This window comes from Anarhichas minor, unplaced genomic scaffold, assembly GCF_050575085.1.
Source record: "Anarhichas minor isolate MPS153535 unplaced genomic scaffold, ASM5057508v1 ptg000007l, whole genome shotgun sequence".
NCBI lineage: Eukaryota > Metazoa > Chordata > Actinopteri > Perciformes > Anarhichadidae > Anarhichas > Anarhichas minor.
In genome coordinates this window covers 15191860-15211328 of record NW_027466453.1, presented here as the reverse complement: position 1 = coordinate 15211328, position 19469 = coordinate 15191860, and the positions used below count along the sequence as shown (strand labels likewise).

General features: G+C 44.5%; 2 protein-coding genes across 2 annotated transcripts; one reads left to right on the top strand and one right to left on the bottom strand.

The window, feature by feature from the left end:
* Window positions 1-1422: 1422 nt before the first annotated feature.
* tecpr1b (tectonin beta-propeller repeat containing 1b) lies at window positions 1423-15102 on the bottom strand. The gene is made up of 26 exons (XM_076086081.1): window positions 13190-15102; window positions 12883-12983; window positions 11851-12083; window positions 11593-11772; window positions 11324-11446; window positions 11104-11226; window positions 10446-10620; window positions 10023-10123; window positions 9832-9933; window positions 8666-8793; window positions 7977-8557; window positions 7496-7626; window positions 7236-7391; window positions 6998-7147; window positions 6656-6813; window positions 6288-6415; window positions 4779-4872; window positions 4567-4663; window positions 4396-4475; window positions 4243-4299; window positions 3987-4161; window positions 3618-3753; window positions 3390-3482; window positions 3208-3314; window positions 2968-3087; window positions 1423-2377 (listed from the first exon to the last, which is right to left on the bottom strand). The coding sequence occupies exons 3-26, from the start codon at window positions 12073-12075 to the stop codon at window positions 2246-2248; spliced, it is 3552 nt and encodes a 1183-aa protein (XP_075942196.1). The 5' UTR covers window positions 12076-12083; window positions 12883-12983; window positions 13190-15102; the 3' UTR covers window positions 1423-2245.
* Window positions 14309-19176, top strand: bri3 (brain protein I3). Its single transcript, XM_076086080.1, has 3 exons — window positions 14309-14899; window positions 15794-15902; window positions 17805-19176. Exons 1-3 carry the CDS (start codon window positions 14758-14760, stop codon window positions 17935-17937), a joined length of 384 nt encoding a protein of 127 aa, XP_075942195.1. The 5' UTR covers window positions 14309-14757; the 3' UTR covers window positions 17938-19176.
* The last annotated feature ends 293 nt before the right edge of the window (window positions 19177-19469 follow it).

Below are 19469 nucleotides of genomic sequence, written 5' to 3'. Positions count from 1 at the left end.
GTGCGTTTGTCCTGATCAGTTTCTGTAAAGAAGCATAATGCAAACGGTTATGGATCAAGATATGCTTTCCCTCCAGGGTTTCCATGTACAGCTATAAACACTTTGAAACTGTAGGTTATACAGTTACTGTCGGGTTCTTCAAACACCTTCAAGATTTTGTCACAGCCGACCTGCTGAACAGCTGCACTTCCCCCCCCCCCCCCCCGTGTTAGATGATGTCCCCGTGCAGAAGGTATCGTAGATGTGAACCTCTGTCAAAACCAGCAGCCTGTGCTTCAGTTAAACTTGAACATTTATTTAAGGAAATCTTGTTTTTATTTGACTACAGTATACATTTGCTTAATCTTGCACATTTGAGAAATGTAACTTAATGTTGAACTGTACTGATGATGTATGTAAATGTACATTATTATTTTTTTGTCTGTAAATGGGAAATGATGTAACATGAGTTATTGGTATGAGGTTTCATTTTGTAACTTAAAGAGTTGATCAGAGGAACATATCACACGGCATCGGCTAAAAGCAGTTAAATTAAGACACGAAAGCAGATGTGAATTCATTCTGTCCTTTAAACTTGTAGATTAAAAAAAAATAAAAAATAAAAAAAAAAATATTTTTACTTCATATTTATCATGCTTAGTGTAATTGAATGAAATGTTTATAATTACATTGTTTATTATGAAAATAAATGCAAATGAACTTCTAATTTGTGCTGTTTTTTTGACATTTCTCTGTGTAGTTGCTGCACAGAGTTCGTTTATGTGTTGATCTGTCTGGTGGCCAGCAGGACAAGGAAAAGAACGACTCCTGGCTACAAAAACTGGCTCTTTGGATGCGGATGGTAATCGCACTGGTGGGAAGAAGCCAGAGCTAGTGTTGGAGGTAGGCTCCAGCTCCCAGGATAGACGGGATAACTAAATGGCAGCAAAAGCGCTTGTTTCATGCTCAAACACCCCCATTCACAGTGCCAGAAGGTCATACGAGTTAAGTTGTTTGATTTACACCGACACAAACCTTAATTAAGCGATAAGTCATCAAAAACCAGCACCTGTACATGTCTTCAAATACTGTAAATATTGTGTTAAGTACTCCAAATTCAACTTATTGGCTCGAAGCTTTCTACCACAGCCTTCTTCAGAAGAAGGGAAGTCGGATGTGTCCCAGAGGTCAGTAATGGGCTGTTGTGTATGGCGTTCAGTAGCTAAGTGATTAAGACCCCTACAGTATAACTACTACGTCCCTGGTTGAATTATGGCCTTAGTTGCATGATATTACTAGTTTCATAATGAAACTTTCAGCCTTGCAGTCCATTTATTGAAATAAAAACTTCCAACTCGGGTGAATTACTGTCTGCTCTTTGTCCACAAACTGCATTCCACTTGTTTTCCAGACCGACTGAAATGACGTCCAAACACGAATCAATATTTTTAGACTTTTATTTCACATTTCAATGCCCTTGGAAGGTGACGTTTCAGAGCTGCTGTGAAATTACAACAGTCGCAGTTATGTAGATGGATATGATGCTAACGGGAAGAGCTTTATTGCAGGAGGATAGAGAGCGGTGACTTCTTTCAATGTAGACAGAATTTCCCAGGTTACTCTGCGAGCTAAGAACGCGTTGTGAAGTATGAAGATTTGTTTTTAAAAAGCCTTCAATATTAAAAACACTCCATTGCAAACATATAATAGGCCAAAACAAAATTCAACAAAAGCATAATAAATAAATAAATAATTGAAAGCACATGCAAAAGTATAACAGGCAAAAACAAACAAAAACAAAACAAGATTTTAGTAACCGACACAATTTCGGCTACTGTGGGATTGTGTGTTTGAAGACGAGTTAGTGTAGTAGCCAAGCCTTAGCCCTTTATCGAAGAGTCCCACCCTCTGAGGTTTTCACAGGATACCGTATATAGACGAATAAAAGCTATTGCTAGATCCCAAAACACCCAATAGCCAAAGCCTAGTTAGATCAAACACATGCACTCACTTTTACATTTTTATCCCACAACACGTCAAGATCCATTAAATGCTCTTTGTGCTCCCTTTCTCTTGTTTGGTCACCACTGCATCCTGCATTACTTCCTGCCTGGGAAACAAGCCAGGAAGTAACATTCATCCATCGATCAGGAGTGTGATTGTGCATTCCCTTTACATGAAGGGATAATAAGAGCCCGTGGGAATGGTCTGAGGAGACAAATGTGGATCCAGGCACAAACAGGGCGGAGGAGGAGGAGGGATGGCGCTACACGCCCACAGCGTTCCCGTTCACCTGTGTGGGGGGCAGCGGGCTGCGTGGGGCTCCGACAGGAGGAGGATGGGGGGCGCGAGGAGCCTCTGCTGAGTTCCCCCTCACACTGATGTGCTCCCATCCTCCCTGGGGGTCAAAACACACAATAAAAATAAAAGACTTACTTGCACGTTACTTAACTTGTGCACTAGAGGGCACTAACGAGGCCATAACACACCGGAAACATGTTTCAAACCCTGTTCAAAGAATAGAATAGAATAGAAACGGTACAATGTGTAGCGTGGTGTCGGTCACTCTGTGAGCCTCTGCCATCTTCGGTTAACCAGAAACCTTTTATTTGCACTATTTCATGTCTGTATCAGACGTGTAGTAGTCCCGCGCTGAAAACGGTCCTAAACAAATGCCGTATTTACTCCGGTTGCTGTTAAAAACTACAGTGCCCAGCTGTTTTAGGAAGTTACTGAGCTTTCTTTCTAATCAAACTACGTATGTGCGAGCTGTTTTTAAAGTATTGAAAGACATTTACATTGTTGTTTTGGTCTTTTCATCGGATTTGTTGACAATAACAAAAATACATCTTTCTTTAAAAGTAAATAGCTTTTTTCAACACCCTGGAGTGCTGACAATAAAAGTTAATATTAAGGTCAAAAGCTTTTCTTTCTTCTTATTATTTATATGTGGATTAGAGTGGGTATACTTCAGGATCGTGGACTCACCCCTATACCATAGTCCCAGGACTGGCCCTTGGGCTGCATGGGTCCCACCCCCAGCCTGTGGCAGACAGCTCCAGGAGTCTCAGCCGGGAAGCATGGAACTCCCTCTGCTATGATCCACACCTGCAGAGAACAAACAGCACTGAGCCAAACACTAGTTTATCAACATATATAGTTTACACTCTGACCCCACTATATATATATATCCTGCCAACTACTGATAAAACTAAACCAGTGCCGGACCTGGTCTAGCGGTCCCACAGAAACCTTGGTGACGTTGTTAGAGATGAGCTCCCAGGCTGAGCCCTGAGGGTAGCTGGGGGTGAGGCCCTGTCTGATCCACAAGTTACCTGTATGAAGATAAGAAAAAGGGTTAACTGGATGTTCTAATGAAGTAAAAAATATTAAGGTTTACTGCTACTCACCGCTTTCATCCACAGCAAAGACAGAGGTCCTCCCAACAGACAGCTGTCTGAGAGTCTGCCTGGGGGGAGACGGGATGTGGTACCAGCATTCTCCTGTAGGGGGACCAGAGCGCTGCAAAGTTTACTGCCTTGTACTCAAACAATAATAATAATGCTGCAAACAGGATGGAAATGATATGTTGTAACGCAAGTGTAATGCGTTATAAGAGTTTCACATCTTCAACAGACCTGCGGGGTTTTGTGGGGAGACGGACCCTCTGTAGAACACCGCTCCGTCCTTTGCGATGGCCCACACCTGGTGTGCTCCGCCGATAGAGATGGACTTGAAGGGCTGGTCTGTGCCCACGTGCAGCCAGGAGCTGCCCTGTGGGATCAGACGGACTGGAGTTAGAGAGAAGACGTTTGCAGGGAACGGATGAATGCAAACACTTTGAAGGAATTACCACGTTATTGTAATCAGGACATAAGAATCTAAGATCTAGGAATATAAATCAGTAAATCTAGAAATATTTCCTGCTGCACTCACTGTAAATCTCTCTTAAGATCTAAAAATGAATAAATGTCTAGAGTCAGAATTTGTTTTTCAGCAAATCTCACTGCAGGATTTTGGGGGCTGACACCCAGACGACACAGGACGTCTCCCTTGTCGCTGAGGGCCCAGACGGGGACCTGCTCCATCCTGCTCTGGGCCAGGCATGGCATCAGACAGATGTCCGTCAGACGGATGGGTGGGACCTGCTGCCACGGACCTCTCAATGTGATCTTACACTTCCTGTACGCAGAATATAGGATTATTTGAATGCCAAAGGAACCGTGAGTTACAAACCACATGTTTGATTGTGTGTTTGATTACCTGGTCCATCTTCTGCGCCTGACAAAGTCTTTCATGGTTTTGTGGCCATGAAACGTCCTGTCGGAGGGAGATCAGTCAGACAAATGGAACACCGCTCTTTCTTATTACAACGCTGATCTTTCTTTCACATCCTGAGCAATAATAATAACGTACGTGGGGAAGTCTGCAGCGTACTGCCAGCCTTCTTTGTCTGTCCCTCCAGGGACGCTGTAGTCCACAGCCCACTCTGACACCTGAAACACAGGTTGGGTGGGGGAGAATTAGCCGGCGATGAAACAAGAAATTAAATGTGTTTGCTACAGGAATTTTTTCGATCGCACCTACCCAGGACCACTGAGGGGAGGGCGGGTGTGTGTTTCCTTTGGTGCACTCCTTCAGTCCGCTCTCATCGCTCCACATAGGCCGGTCAGTAGGAAGTCCTCTGGAGCCCAAAAAAACCGCCAAAAGGTTTATGTTTTCAGAGTAGTCAAAGACAGTCCTGTCAACAGCTACAAAGATTGAGATGAAGACATTTGTAATAGATGAAATGTTCCTACTTGTCTGTATATCCCGTCATAGGGTTCCACCTTTGGTTCTCATACACATGGACACTCCTCACATCAGTCTGCTGGTGCATCTGAACTGCATCTCCTGCCGTAAACACAAGCATGCACAAAAAAAATGTAATGCCAGCTCTGAATTAGTTACAGATGTGAGTGCAAACATTTCTCTACAGCTGCAACAGATGCTTATTAAGCAATTGCACACAAAACTACAAGCTGTAAGCAAGAAGATTGATTATTTCTTGTGTGTTAGCAAGTGAATAATGAATTATGTAAGTGACATACATTTGACATTTAAAGTAAACAGCTCTGCAGCTGATCTTCATTAGAGACTTCTGTACCAATTATAGATTATGGAACGAGCATTTAGTATATAAATATAAAATAACATGGCTTGTATTTCAAGTGAATCTAAGCTTGAGAAGTTTTACCAGCAAATATTTTCCATGTTTACTTGATACATATTTAAGCAGTTTAAAAATCAAATAAAAAATCATCACAGATCAATTTTACTGGGCCCCTTAGGACCCATAAATGGTTTCTACATACACTGAACACTTTTCTTTTTCCTCCCATTTTTCAAGAGTTGAAATAAAATTATTTTTCTAACCACACAAAATGCTTTTTTGTAAACAAATGTGTTTGAATTGGTGTTAGTGAAGACTTCTGCTTTGCCACAGTAATGCATCCACCTGACCGGTGTGGGACATTAAGACGCTGATTAAACAGCATCATTATTGCACAGGTGTGCCACTCTAAAACAATGCACTTTTATCACACAACACAATGCCACAAATGTCAGTTTTGAGGGAGCGTGCCATTCGCATGCCGACTGCAGGAACGCCAGCAGAGCTGCTGTTCATCTGCCGCCATCACCTCATGCTGCAGCATGATAGTGCACGGCCCCGTGTTGCAAGGATCTGCACACAACAGGCCCTTCTCACAGCAGCCAACGGCGACACGTCGTTTGCAGGGTAAACACAGGTGTAATCAATAACGTTCATTAACGCGTGGGCCAGCTCCCTGGTAATGTGCATGTCTGCTCACTGCAATGGCTGTGACACACTAATCACACAGTATTGGGACCATCATTTATTTGATTAATTACACCCGTGAAACGTGAAAATGAATGCTGTGAAAAATGTTGATTCCTTGAAGCTGAACACATTTCAAGATAAAACAGGCGGGCTTTTAATGTGACCAGCCCAAGGCACACCTGTGTGATAATGATGCTGTTTAATCAGCTTCTTAATGTGCCACACCTGTCTGGTGGACGGATCAAGCGCTCACTATCCTGGATTCAAACTAATTTGTACACACAATTTGAGATAAATAAGCCTTTTGTCTGCATATAAAAAGTCGCAGATCTTTTATTTCAACTCGTGATAAATGGGAGAAAAAACAAAAGTCTTTATATTTTTGTTCCGTGTATGAATATCAATAAGTCCACGGGTGTAGATGATTACTGAATTATTTCTGTGGGAAACATATGGGTAAGTTTACCCGGGGTGGGCTGTTGCCCATTGCGCCCGCTGTAGACCCAGGCGGTGCCGTCCCACCCGACGCCCCACACCAGCCCAAGACTGTTAGACTCTACACAGCGCAGGTGACCCGGGACCTGCCGCCAGAACCTGCAGCACCACACAGCGGAAGCACCCAGCATTAGCCACATTATTGTTAGCACACAGAGACAAGGTGCTGCCCACACAGTATGGAAGAGATTTCACCATGCAGAGCAGTGTGTTAGCATGTTAGCGATATGTTAACTGACATGTAGCAGAATTAAGACAACGTAAGCACAAAAAAAAGCTGATGGGGAAACTAGATCTACTGGAAAAAGCAGACAGTCTACTATTTGGTATCAGTCTCACATGAGGTCACAGGCCAGTGTGTGTGCGGGAGCTTCCAGAGAGAAGGACGGATCGTGGACCATGATGTCTCCCTTTGAGGTCGTGGACCACAGGGCCTGTCTGGACGGGGGTCCTGTGATCCCTCGACACTCACAGCAACAGTCAGACAACAGGCACAACTAAACCCATAGGACAGAGGAACAGGGAATGTGATCAGCAATGGGCTTCAGCTAGTAAACATAAAAATACCACTAAAGTAGAAGATGAAACATTCTACCTAACATGCAACGCGCTAAGCTACGTTTTCACTGTAAGTGTTCCTCTGTGTGCTTAACAATATGTATTGTTCTGTGTAACTGTTACCCAGTCATTCATGTCCTTTTCAGTTTGTGCTGCCAGAACCAGGGGCCACCTCTGTTTGGTCCTTTGGGTGGTGTACACAGCAAAGGCATAGTGGCAGTCCATGAACACCGGAACCAGCGCTGTCACTTCATGTACAAACACATGAACGTACTGTGCGAAAAAAGAGAGAAGAAAGTGAGGATGAAGAGGGCGAACAACTGTGAGTAGACAGGTGAGAATTTGACTGACCGTAACCAACCTTTTTCTCATCATACTGTGTGTAGTAGACAAAGAAAATGCTGTCCTTCCCGCCGTCAGACTTGGTGGACTGCTCGAGAGCAACACTCACATCCACCCAGCGCTGAGGCTTCCAGTCTCTCCACCAGCGCAACGCACCTTTACGCACCCACACCGACTGGCGAAGGAAACGGGAGGATGTGACCACACGGAGAGGAGATGTGATCAATCCAAGACGGAACGGAGGAGTTTAAGAGAAGTGTCAAACACAAGCAGTCTTACGTGGCTTCTCTCCAGCGGCTTCTTGCTGATCTCCTCTCTGTTCTCCTGCTGCTGCTGCTGCTGCTGCTGCTGCTGTTCGCTCCACGCTGCTGACTGGACTGGAGTCAGAGACAGGGAGCTGGTGAGAGGACCTGACAGACAAGTCGGACGTTTAGACAGACAGACAGACAGATGGACAACCATAGAGATGACACACACAGTATATCTCTATACATGTAAATGCCCAAACGCACAACACAGAGTACAACAGTCAGACACAGATAAACGGATATAAACTGACATAAGTTCCCTTGAGGTGTTTACATTATTGTGGGTACTCTCACTCCATTCACATGCAATTTTCATCAGCCATCATCTCACCTGCAGATCTCTTTTATTTATTCAACACGTTTTTGGTGGGGGGGGGGGGGGAATTGTTCATTTAATTGTCTGTAAATAAACATAAATACTGAAAATCACTGCATGCTGGCTGTCCATGTACCTGTGGGACTAAGCCAGCTGATCTGTGAACTTGCGTCCACATCGCAGCCTCCACCAGAGACCCAGGTCCACACCGGTGCGTCCTCTACTCCAACACCATGAGAGGTCTCCAGAGTCCCCAGGGCGCCCGACGAGGCCTGTGCACATCGGGCTGCTTCGGCTCCCTCCAAATCCACATTCATCCAGGGGACGTCGTGTCCCGCCGTCTCCGGGGTCGGGAGTATCGGAGCTGGGGACGGCTCCTCGACTTCTTCCTGCGGTACCTCTGTGATGGGGAGTTGGGGAGTGGAGGTTTTGTCCCGGTCTGACACCAGGCTGTTGATGAAGCTGTCGCTTGCAGGGATAAATGGTTTGGGGGCATCCTGTTGTAAGGCCGAGGGAGGGTCCTCTGTTTTCAGGGGAGGTGTCGGTCTGTCCGCTCCCCCTAAAGGGAGAACAGAGGGGGCTGCTGCCTCCAGGACTGGGAAGTCTTTAGTGCCGTTCTGTGGATCAGGAGGACCTAACTCTGAGTCGGAGTCAGTGCAGCTCAGAAGGGAGCTTTTTAAGGCCTCAGCCAGCTGGTCACCAAACTCACTCTCCTTCCTATTAAACAACGCATATGGAGAGAGCAGGAGAAGATAAGGGATATAATCAGATCAGTTTCATTACAAGATTCAAAGGGATTAAACTTGATCCTGTATTCATACAGACCTGGGTGGGAGAACCTCTTTACTATTCCCCCATTGGGCAGAAACAGGAATCCAGCCGCTCCCGCTTGGTTCAGACAGCGTCACACCCATTCTGAAATACAGGCCTCGGTCCTCACCTACCGCCCACACCTGGCAGAAAGAAAAGAGAAGAAAACAATGTAGAACAACAAAGGTGAAGCACAACAATCACAGGCGCACACGCCTGTTGTGGCGTGCTGTTTACTGAACCATTAATTAAATTCATAAGAGGAAAAACAACAAAAACTAATAGGATAAATGTGGCAGAATCCTGTCAAATAAAATAGAAAAACACTTGTCTTCACTCTTCAAAGGTGCATCAGTGGCACCAGTCGGTCACAGGCAACTGTTACTTTATAAGGCCGTATACTGCAACACTGGCGCCTGCCACCTCACACAAGCTTTATCCATATCCAACCCTGAAATATGAAATATGGGATATGATGACGACGGCTTGGCCAGCTTCTAATTAGGGAGTCTCCCATATGTCAGGCCAGTAGGAATATATTCTGGGGATATATATAAGGCTGGGCCTGAGGTGCTACTGCCGGGACATTGGCTGGGAACGGCTGGCTGGACTCGTGTTACAGGGCAAACGCGGGGCAGGACTCGAGGCCAGAGGTAGAGGTGCTGGGGGGAGGGAGGGGGGGGGGGGAACAGGGGTGAGAGACAGAAGGGGAGGAGGTGTGAGGTGTGGGTTTGCAGTGCTAGCAAAGTCCTCAGCAGTGAGATACAGAGAGAAAGCCTCTCTGACCCTGACCCCAACCCTGATCTGGCTCGTCCTGAAACCAGATCCAAAAGCCGAGGGTAAAGTGAATCGGTCAGAGGGGAAGCAGCTCGAGTGCAGAGGAAACACGCTACAGTCAGGTTGTCAGGAATCAAAAAGGCTGGAACGATCACGTTCAATCTAATTATTGATAATAAAATGTCATGGTCAAAAAAAGTGTTGTTTCTGGTGTCTAATACATTTAAATGTTGTTTTCAAAAATGATTTCTTCCTAAAAAAAACATCCTACATTGTTGAACCTACATATTTGTTGTATAAACTGTATTTTTTTACCTTAAAGAGGAAATTCAATGCTTTGTGATAAAGCTTAGGCTCTAATCCAAAAGCTGTGACGATGAAATGATCTAGAGAAATCTTCTCACCTGTTCGTTGAGTCCTACATCCACCACCATCATCTCCCCTCCGATGCTGATCCAGCCGGAGCCACAGGGGTTGTGGGAGTTCACGCCACGCCTGAACCACACCTGGAACCACACGCACACAAACAAACAGATATGTTACCGTCACAATGAACAGCAGCTATGTAGTCGGAGCGTGAGGAATATAGATTCACCTTGTAGTCTTTAGTGACCACCCAGACCACACTGACTCCAACGGCCACATGAAGCGCTTCAATCTCCTTTCCTGGTGATTCCAGCTCTACCCACGATGTGCCTGATGGAAGAAAAAATGCCGCATGTTTACTGACACAGCATGAAGGCAAGCTGTCGCCATTCCCACATGACAACACCACAGGTGGTCTATCCGGTGAGTCAATTTCCATCTTTTCTTAAAAGTTTTGCGTCCATTTTCCAAACTACTTTTTTTATGTACAGTATAAAAATAGAAAGGTACCTCATATACTATGATGCTGTAACCAAGAAAACTCACTTATCCAGAGAAATTGTATCATAAAGTCAAAAAGCAATCGAGATGAAGAGAAACAAAGGGCGTATCCTGTGGGTACATGTAAATGTGAATTACAGTGAATACTGACCAGTCGGGCAGTCCAGGCTGAGGCCAGTACGGACCAGCAGGTTCCCATCCCACAGTAATGCCCACAGGAGGTCCCCGGGGCCAGCCGATAGCTGAGCCACCTCCTTGGGCACTTCTATTTCCTCCCATCCGGAGCCCTCTGGGACCCGAGGGTGGATACCCTCCCTGAACCACACCTGCAGGGTAAAGATATGGTGCATGGTATAGCATGACCCACAAGGGTGTATCCGTATAGAATAATAGAGCATCAAACCATATCTGATGCATACTTTTATACTATATACAGGATTTAATTATCTCCAGAGTACATAAGTAAGTTTGACTATGTAAATATGAAGTCATGCTGCCCTCTTGTGGCCATAAATGATAAGTGAACAACACTAACATCTAAATTTGAAGCATTGCATCTCATGTCAGCCTGTATGAATGGAGTGTCCAACAGCAGTGTAGAGGTTGTCTAGGGGGGAAATGCCCACTACTGTGAACAGCAGGGCATCATCGGTGCTGCATCAACTTTTCAGGAACTTTTAGTGTTTGCTGATAAATCCCAGGGTTGCAAATTCTCAAAACCATAGTGAGGGGAGCATGTAATCCTTCCCTTTAGCTAGGTGTACTCTACATGCACATTTGTCACAAGACTGTTGGTCCAGTAGACTGACCTCTCCTTGTTGGGACACGCCCCAGAGGTTGGGATACCTTCCAGACTGGTCACTCATCTCCCAACCACCGCAGCTTATGTCACAGAGCGGCAGCGGCGGCTTCCTTGGATAGTCCAGGGGGATCTGCAGAAAGACAGTGGCTTTGTTTTGAGTCTTCAGTCGGAAACCTGTGCTCAACTTTTCCAAACTGATATTTCTAATAACCAGAGAGTGTCCACACCTTTGCCCAGGTGCCTTGTGCTGTGTATCTCCTGTAGCGGATCCACCGCCTGCGACGGACACAAGAGTTCCACTTCTTGTCCGGGGAGAAGTTGGCGGGGAAGTCGACCGCATACTCCCAGCCCTGAAGAGACACACAAACAGAGCCTCACTAGAGGTGTAGGTCAAGTGTGGTAACACACTTTATATCGCATGCATCAAAATTAGAAAGACAGAAAGCAAGAAAGAGCCACAGACATACATTAAAAAGGGCACTGTGTTGTTTCTTACCCCAGTCTGGTTGGGTTCTCCACAACTCTGATCCACATACCAGTCTCCCTCCCACTCCCAGCTGCGGGAGGGCAGCTCAAAGCTGTGGAGCGGTAGAGGATTCATCCCGGTCACGTCGCTCCACGGCCAGCGGTCGGTGGGCAGCAGTGTGTCGGTGAAGCTGTCCACCGGGTTCCACCTCTGAAAAACACGCACGGAGCAACAGCGCTTGAGCATTAACCACATTACAGCGCCTGCTTTGTATGTGCATCAACGTACCTGGTTTTCATAAGTCTCCTCCCGGTAGCGGATGGAGGTCTCGCTGGGCATCATGTTGAGGTAAACGTGGTGGTCGCAGCCGATGCCCCAGCAGCGGCCCTTCCCCGCAGTGACACGCTTCAGCTCCAGCAGCATGTCATCTGCACGCTCCCAGCGCTGGCCAGCTGTGGAAAGGCTGTACACCCTGCCGTACACATCCACGGCCCACAGCAGCGTGATGGGCATGGTGGCCCCTGAACGGAGACAGCAAGACAGCACTCATCTTTCCAAGCGGTCTGGTATATATTGTATGACTCTTGTGCCCTTGAGCGTTATTGATATCCTGAAGAGACACAACCTTGAGTAAAGGCTACATTTACATTTACATTTATCCTTGAATAAGGACTGTTATTTCCCCAGTCTAGTCGTGTGCATAAGATACTTGTTTATGTAATGAGATGTGTCATATCATCAGAATTATGTGGTTATTGTCTATTATTATATTCCAACTTTACGCTCAAAGTTTGGACTTCTGAGTTCTGACTTTAGTCTAACATTTTAACTTTGATCACAAAATATTCCCAATCTTCTATTTTTTTTTTTTTAATTCTTACTTTTTCTCAAAATTGTGGGATTCATTTTAGATCATTTGTTTTTTAGTAACCACTAAAGCGTGGCAATGGGCTTTTAACTTGAAATTTCTGACCGGAAGTCTGGCGTTTATTCCAGCCATTTAACTTGACACTCGATTGATACTAATCCTACAGTATTGACAGTCACTATGATGCCTCGACTGCCACTATACAATCAAACAGGCCTTTATGCGGTTTATTTACATGAAATGTAATATTAGGTCATGTGATCTCAACCAGCCGCTTGAACTTTATTCTCTAATTAAAAAAGACGGAACCAAAAAGAGTAAACGTAGCCTATCACATTACATCGTTTTATGTTTCATTAGACTGCAATTTCCTGTAATGAATTTAACCTGCAGTGTATCTTTACACACACACACGCACGCGCGCGCGCACACACAGAGCACCCTAACGTCACCTGGATATAGGTGTCCGATCCGCGGTTGTCAAGGGAGTATCAACACACGCGACGTGACATCAGGTGCAACAGCCGATACCTGCCATCTCCAAGGCTCCGTGCTATGGACACATTTAAATAAAAAAAACTCAAGTTAGTTCCCAGCAGAGGAAGTTATTAAAGCATGCGATGCAGCGTGCAAACACAGACAGCTGACATGGAGTCGAATGCCGCAAAGTCGGCTATAAGCTGTTTACATCTCCAGGTCTCAGGGCTGCAGTCACAAAACCCCCTCAGAGGCTTTCACAACACGTGCACCATCACTTACAGACGAGGCTCTGTCACGAGCAACACCTTTTGGAGACGACGAGTAAAGTCATTCATGCATATTCCGGCTGCGGTATTTAATTTACATTCCGGGACCAGAGGAATGCTCCCGACCAACTCCCGAGACCACAACAGGAAATGGAGGAAGTGTGGCTCTGATTGGCTGAAGCTCTGCAGGAAGTGTTGGGATCTCTTCCTCCTATTGGTGGAACAACATGAGCTCCTGGTATTCTTTCTTTTCTTTTTTTTTCTTTTTTCCGACACCCGCTGATTGACGCGTATATTTCAATAATTTATTATAATTATTTATCTAATGAATTATTGAGGCGCGAGGTTGGTTTTACGTGTTTGGCTACAGTTTGGAATATTCCATCACAAACCAACAGCTCGACCTGGATGAAAGGAAAATACAAAGTAATTAACACTGATGTTTGACATCAGTGGAATGTAACTAAAGTACATTTACTCAAGTACTGTGTACACTACAGACCCCCAGGTAGGGTTGTAGGAACTTTTAATGTACTTAAGTATTTACATTTTATGAAACCTTTCCTGTCCGGTTAAGTAATAAAGTATTTCCAATTTTGGTGACATTTATTTGGAATTTTTCTGATAAACTGGAAGACGGAGTTCTCCTTAATGTGTTGATGAAATACTTCTTAAGATAAATAGAGTATTTGAAAAGCACATTTGTGCAAATAAATAAACATTTAAACAACGAGTCCCCCGGACAGCTCCCTCGTCCTTGGGGGGGTCCCAGGTTCAGCACCTTGGACAGAGGCAACAGTCATCAGCCATCACCTCATATCTATTTATATGACTGACTAAATATGATGATGTGAATCAAATATTATGCAACATTAAGGGTAACCCACTCCTAATAAGGATGTAGTTATGTAAGTCCCCAGTGTGAACACGTGTCCCCTCCACACATGGGGAGTACTCGATCTGTGACAAATTGCACTCCGCTGACTTCATTGTGTGAACCATTGGGCCCGCCATTCGGCACCGGGAGGTCACGGTGCTCTGCGGTTCACTGCATGCAGCACTGAGCCTTTTATTTCCGTGCACTGTCGCTTTAAGAAGCCTCTCGGTGCGCAGAGGCGCAGCTCATCACATGATTCTTCTCTTGTGACAATCCAGACAGAAAGGAAAAGCCTCGCTGAGTTCCAGCCGAGTTAGAAGACCCTGTGATGACAGATTAACTGTCGTATTGGTGCCAAAGGACGAACTACAAGGAGGGCGATGGAGTTAAGTTAACTATTACCGGAGAGAGCAAGACCGTTCCTTGTCTTTGAAGGGGACATTTGCTGAAAGATTTAGGGTTGTTGCGCCAAAGAGGACAAAGTTGGCGCATGGAGAGGGACGAAGTTTCATTCTTTTTGCGCAGCGTCTTTTCCCTTTTGTTTTTCTCGCCACTGCGTGTCATACCAACGTCACACGGCTTTTCGGACAACCAACGCCAAGTAACCGGAAGGTTCGGTTTCGCGTCGCTGAAGAATTAAAAAACTAAAAAGTTAAGGGAGCCAGACAACGAGACAACTTGAGGACGCATCACGTCGGTTTGAGATGGTGGACAACAAGCCTGTTCTTCAGGACAGACCCCCCTCCTACGCCAGCGTCCCGGGGGCTTATGAGTACGGCCCGCAGCCGCAGCCCGGCTATGGGGCCATCCCGTCTCCGCCGCCCTACCCGTACCCCGCCGGACAAGGCAAGTAGCCCCCGTATTGCGTCGCACACGTACATGTTCCACATTTATCCCCGGAACGTGGAGCAGCCAGACGAGGAAGAGAGGGCTCACTGCTGCTCACTTCCGTCTTCGTTTCAAGTGAAGCTCAAATGTCGCTTTTATTGTGACTCGGGAGTCTGGCAGCGACACTGTTTTTGTCTCAAGGGGGCCACAATTTAAACCAATAAGTGTGACTAAAGTAACAAATACCGTGGAAGAGAAATAAGTTTCGTTGATCAGGCGCTCCAATGCTACGCATGCGCAGTAGGGCAATAGCGATGTCTGGTTTTTATACCGACTAGTTTTTGCTTAAGGAAATATGCGCCTTTTATTAAGGTAGTACAGGCTTAAATAAGAGGTAAATTAACCAACAATAACAACTTTATAGTCGGATTATTTACAATGTCGACACATACACTGGTTCGTGTTTGCATCAGAGCTGCAGTGACAAGGAAGTTACTCTGTCCTAAAAAAAAAAAAAAAGTAAATTTCTTGTAACTTCCTGTTTGCTAAATGTTCTTGTAGTCTGTTGTTGCAATTATTGTAGAAGAGTGCAGGCATTTGTACAGGTAATCTGTGTTCCAGTAAGAGTTATACGTCTCTCTCACAGGGAGGCGTCCTTATCAGACACACGTGTTGTAAACGAACATGGTTATGGTGTCAAAGTTTACTGGTTAACGCAAATACAACTGCAGATGGACACAGGTGGTAAACAAAACAAAATCAATATGCACCGAGGGTCAGTGGAATGAACTTGTGAATCCCCAAATGTCCTACCAACACAAATCCAAACATGATATGGTTAATTGTTAATTTGTTTGTTGTTGTTTACAGTGAACGTAGACCCAAATATGTCTCCCCTTCTCTCATCCACAGGGTACGCATCAGCCCAAATGAACCCTGCCATAGCCCAGCAGCCCTACCCTGGCACTTACACCATCTTACAACCGTCTGTCGTGGTGGTCGGGGGCTGCCCCGCCTGCAGGTGAGAAAACACACACACACACACACATGCACATAGATGTGTATATCGGCTCGTGGTTAAAGACGAGCGTCCCATGTTCACCGTGACTAAGCCGGTTTCTGTCCGTGCGTCTTCTTTTGGCCTGTCTTATTTTCAATGCCCCCGTGTGCATGTTGTCTACAGTGTGACCTCGATGTTAAGCGGATGTGACTTTCAGTTGTGGAAGATGTTATTTTTACATTGGTTTCACTGGGCCTGAGTCAACATCCTGTCAGATGATTTCAGCCTCAAACATGTGACGGGTCAGATCCAGGCCAAGGGGGTTACAGGACACGGTTCACAGAAAATTAAAAAAAAAAAGAGAATAAGATATCGTCCCAGCCACTTGTTGTATGTGAATAATGAAATACACCGTTTATCTACTCCGGGGACTGAAGGGAGCAGGTTGGGCAGCTTTTCGTAGCAGGATAGTTTATTGTTGTCACGAGGTGAAGGAATACTTCTGTTCAGTTTTACATGAACTGAAAGTTCACGTGGTTTAATATGCCAACAGTTCTCTGGCACCAGTGTACAAATACATTGTGTAACCACTCACTACATGGCACCGCAGCACAGAGCGTGGCGTGGTGCCACGGTAGGTCAAGCACGTCCTGTTTTTAGGAGCTATTCTAATCTTAATAAGGTTAAATCCCTGCAGCAGAATCTGATATTATCAGTGTAATTCAGGACTATTTATCAAGATTAAAAGTCAGAAATCCACATTTATGTGAAAGGTCTTTCACAGCATTAGCTTCAGGCGCTTTCCAGAAGCAGCTTCTAATCTCCCTTCTCTTCAGGGTCGAGTTTGAAACATTGCATTTGTTAATTCCTTCTCGGGCCCTCCAGCAGATTTACTGGTTGCGCTGATTGGTGTGGAGCAGTCATGAGACCGTGGTTAGCACTTTGTTCACCGTGACTCTGAGAGAACAAAACAAGTTGCTTCATGTTCTGATAACTATTTGTTGTTTTTTAATGTCACAGGAGACGCACATCCTTTCTAGGTTGTGCTTTATTTTCTCTAAAGATCTTTTGACCGTAAGCCAAAAGTTTAGCCACATTTTTTGCAGACTTTAGCCTCGGATGAGTTTAAGCAAGAGAAGTAAATAATTGGCAGATTTAACTTTGGGTTCTTTCAGGTCAGACTTGTACAGAGAGGTGTCTTCTCGATGCCGGTTTACAGTGGCATGTCAGGACATGGTTCAGATTGGAGAGATTTCAGAGAAACATTCAGTAAACTGTGATCACAGCGTGATACTTCTCAGACCTCGGCCTTCTGTGACCTATTGATAATAAACTACATTATTATCAGTTCCATTGTTTATTCTGTGTGATAAATAATAAAGAAGAAATGTAAAAGGTACTCCGTCCCTCCTACAGAAGAGCAAGACAGTCAGACTGAAAGAGACACAGATGACGTGTGGCCGTTTTGTGTCTATTTGTGGCTGTTTGTCTTTTTGTTGTCTTGTGTCTCAACAAGAGGTTGTGACCCAGTACGCCGTTCAGTAATCCATATCCATATAATAGTTTGGATGAATCTGTGCCGCCACATCGTGACATTTTTGTGGCACACTATACTTTTAATGAATTTTATGACGCACTACACCATGACTTTTTATGGCATGCTGTATAATATTTTTATGACAAACTATAATATGACTTTTTTTTTTTTTTTATGACTTTTTTTATGTCTTAGTTTGTCCGTCTGTCTATCCGACGTACAGACGTCCCAACGCGATATTTCAGGAACGAACAAATCACATTTTTGGCAATAACTCAAGAATTGATATGCTAATTTTGACAATTTCACACTAATGTCTAACCGGATAAAAGGATGGAGTGATGACATTTTAGACAGACATCAATAAAAAACTGTGTGTGTTGCAGAGTTGGTGTCCTGGAGGATGACTTCACTTGCCTGGGGATCATGTGTGCCATCTTCTTCTTCCCCCTGGGTCTCCTCTTCTGCTTCGCACTGCGTCAGAGAAGGTGTCCCAACTGTGGCGCCTCTTTCGGTTAGAGGGACCAAACCGCAGCTCGTGCACCTGCCCGTGCTTCCATGCATACACACACACACACACACACACACACACACACACACACACACACACACACACACACACATTATCCAGCATTTTTGTCTCTTATTTTGTCATCTTTTCTTAATATTGCACATTGCTGTTGCCATTATGTTGTGTACAACAAATTATCAAGATATTACCGTGAATTATGACGTTTTATTAGAGGCACGTGTAGAAATCTAATTTCATCTGCCAGTTGTCAGTGTCCAGCTGTTGTCAGTGCCTTCACTACATGCTGTGATCATCAGAGGTTCCATCAGTCGTGATGTATCCTGTAGATTTAGCTCGGTTATTCAAGGATCTGAGCAGATTCCTTCATGTTTTTGTCAAGCCAGAACGACCTAAAACATGTGCTTAATTAAGGTTTTTCTTTTTTTTGCTCGCACACTTCACACATATTTTAATGCTTAGAAACATTGTAGTCAACGCATAATCCATGTAGATCACTGATGTATTAGCTTTTTTCTGGAAATGTAAACCTTCTTTTGAAATGTTTGTTTTTGGCTCAGTGTGTCACAGGGAAAAACACACATTAAAAAAAAAAAAAAGACGTGAAGTGTCCCGGCCGAAACAATGGACTTGTCTCAGACTGAAAGCCTGCACCATTTTGTCTGTTTTTGTTGATACTATTTCTAGGGGCCATATTTGCACTGATAGTTTGTTTGATGACTATTCTGCTGGGTTGTGCTTTTCCAGGGCCAATGCAGACCTCAGGTACATACAATCTGAAACGCCCTCGACTTTACAACCTCAATCACTGTTCTACTTGGGACTTCTACCTACGTCAAGGACTCTTATGTCAAAGCGCAGACTCCTCCTTTAATGTGCGAGGTTTCACTTCAAGGAAGCCGAGAGTAAAAACCTGAAGAAATCTCTCAACGTGTACAATCTCTGGATTTTTATCTTAGTACTCTGTGACAAGTCACCCTGCCCCATTCCTCCCAACCAGACAATCAATTGAGAATGTCCTTGTCCCTGTATCTGCAGTGTCTCTGTGTCTGTCTTCCATCTCAGCCAGATGTTGTACAACTGTCCATGGCAGAATAAAGAAAGATAGAACTGGGTGGGAGTGATTTTAAAGAAATTCTTGCTTTAGAAAACACACTACGCATGCTCTTATGATTGAGGTTCTTACTTTTTATATATCGGTTACTGTAATTAAAAATGAATGCTACTTACGTTTTTGACTACTTGCTTGATTTCATTATTTTTTTCATTTTCAAAGGGATGAAAATTCAAATATTCTGTTACTTCTCATATGAACGAAGGAATTCATAAGAACATTCACACAGACACTTTTGTAGACCCGTTGTGCATGATAGACAAAAAAGCAAATTGAAGAAATAAATCTTTATTTTTCATACAGCAAATTCTATTAAGATTGTAATGTGAGCCAATAACAAGTCTACAGACTGGTCTTTGCATGTGCAATGATTGAAGCAGAAATGACTGCACTGCTAATGTGAAGATG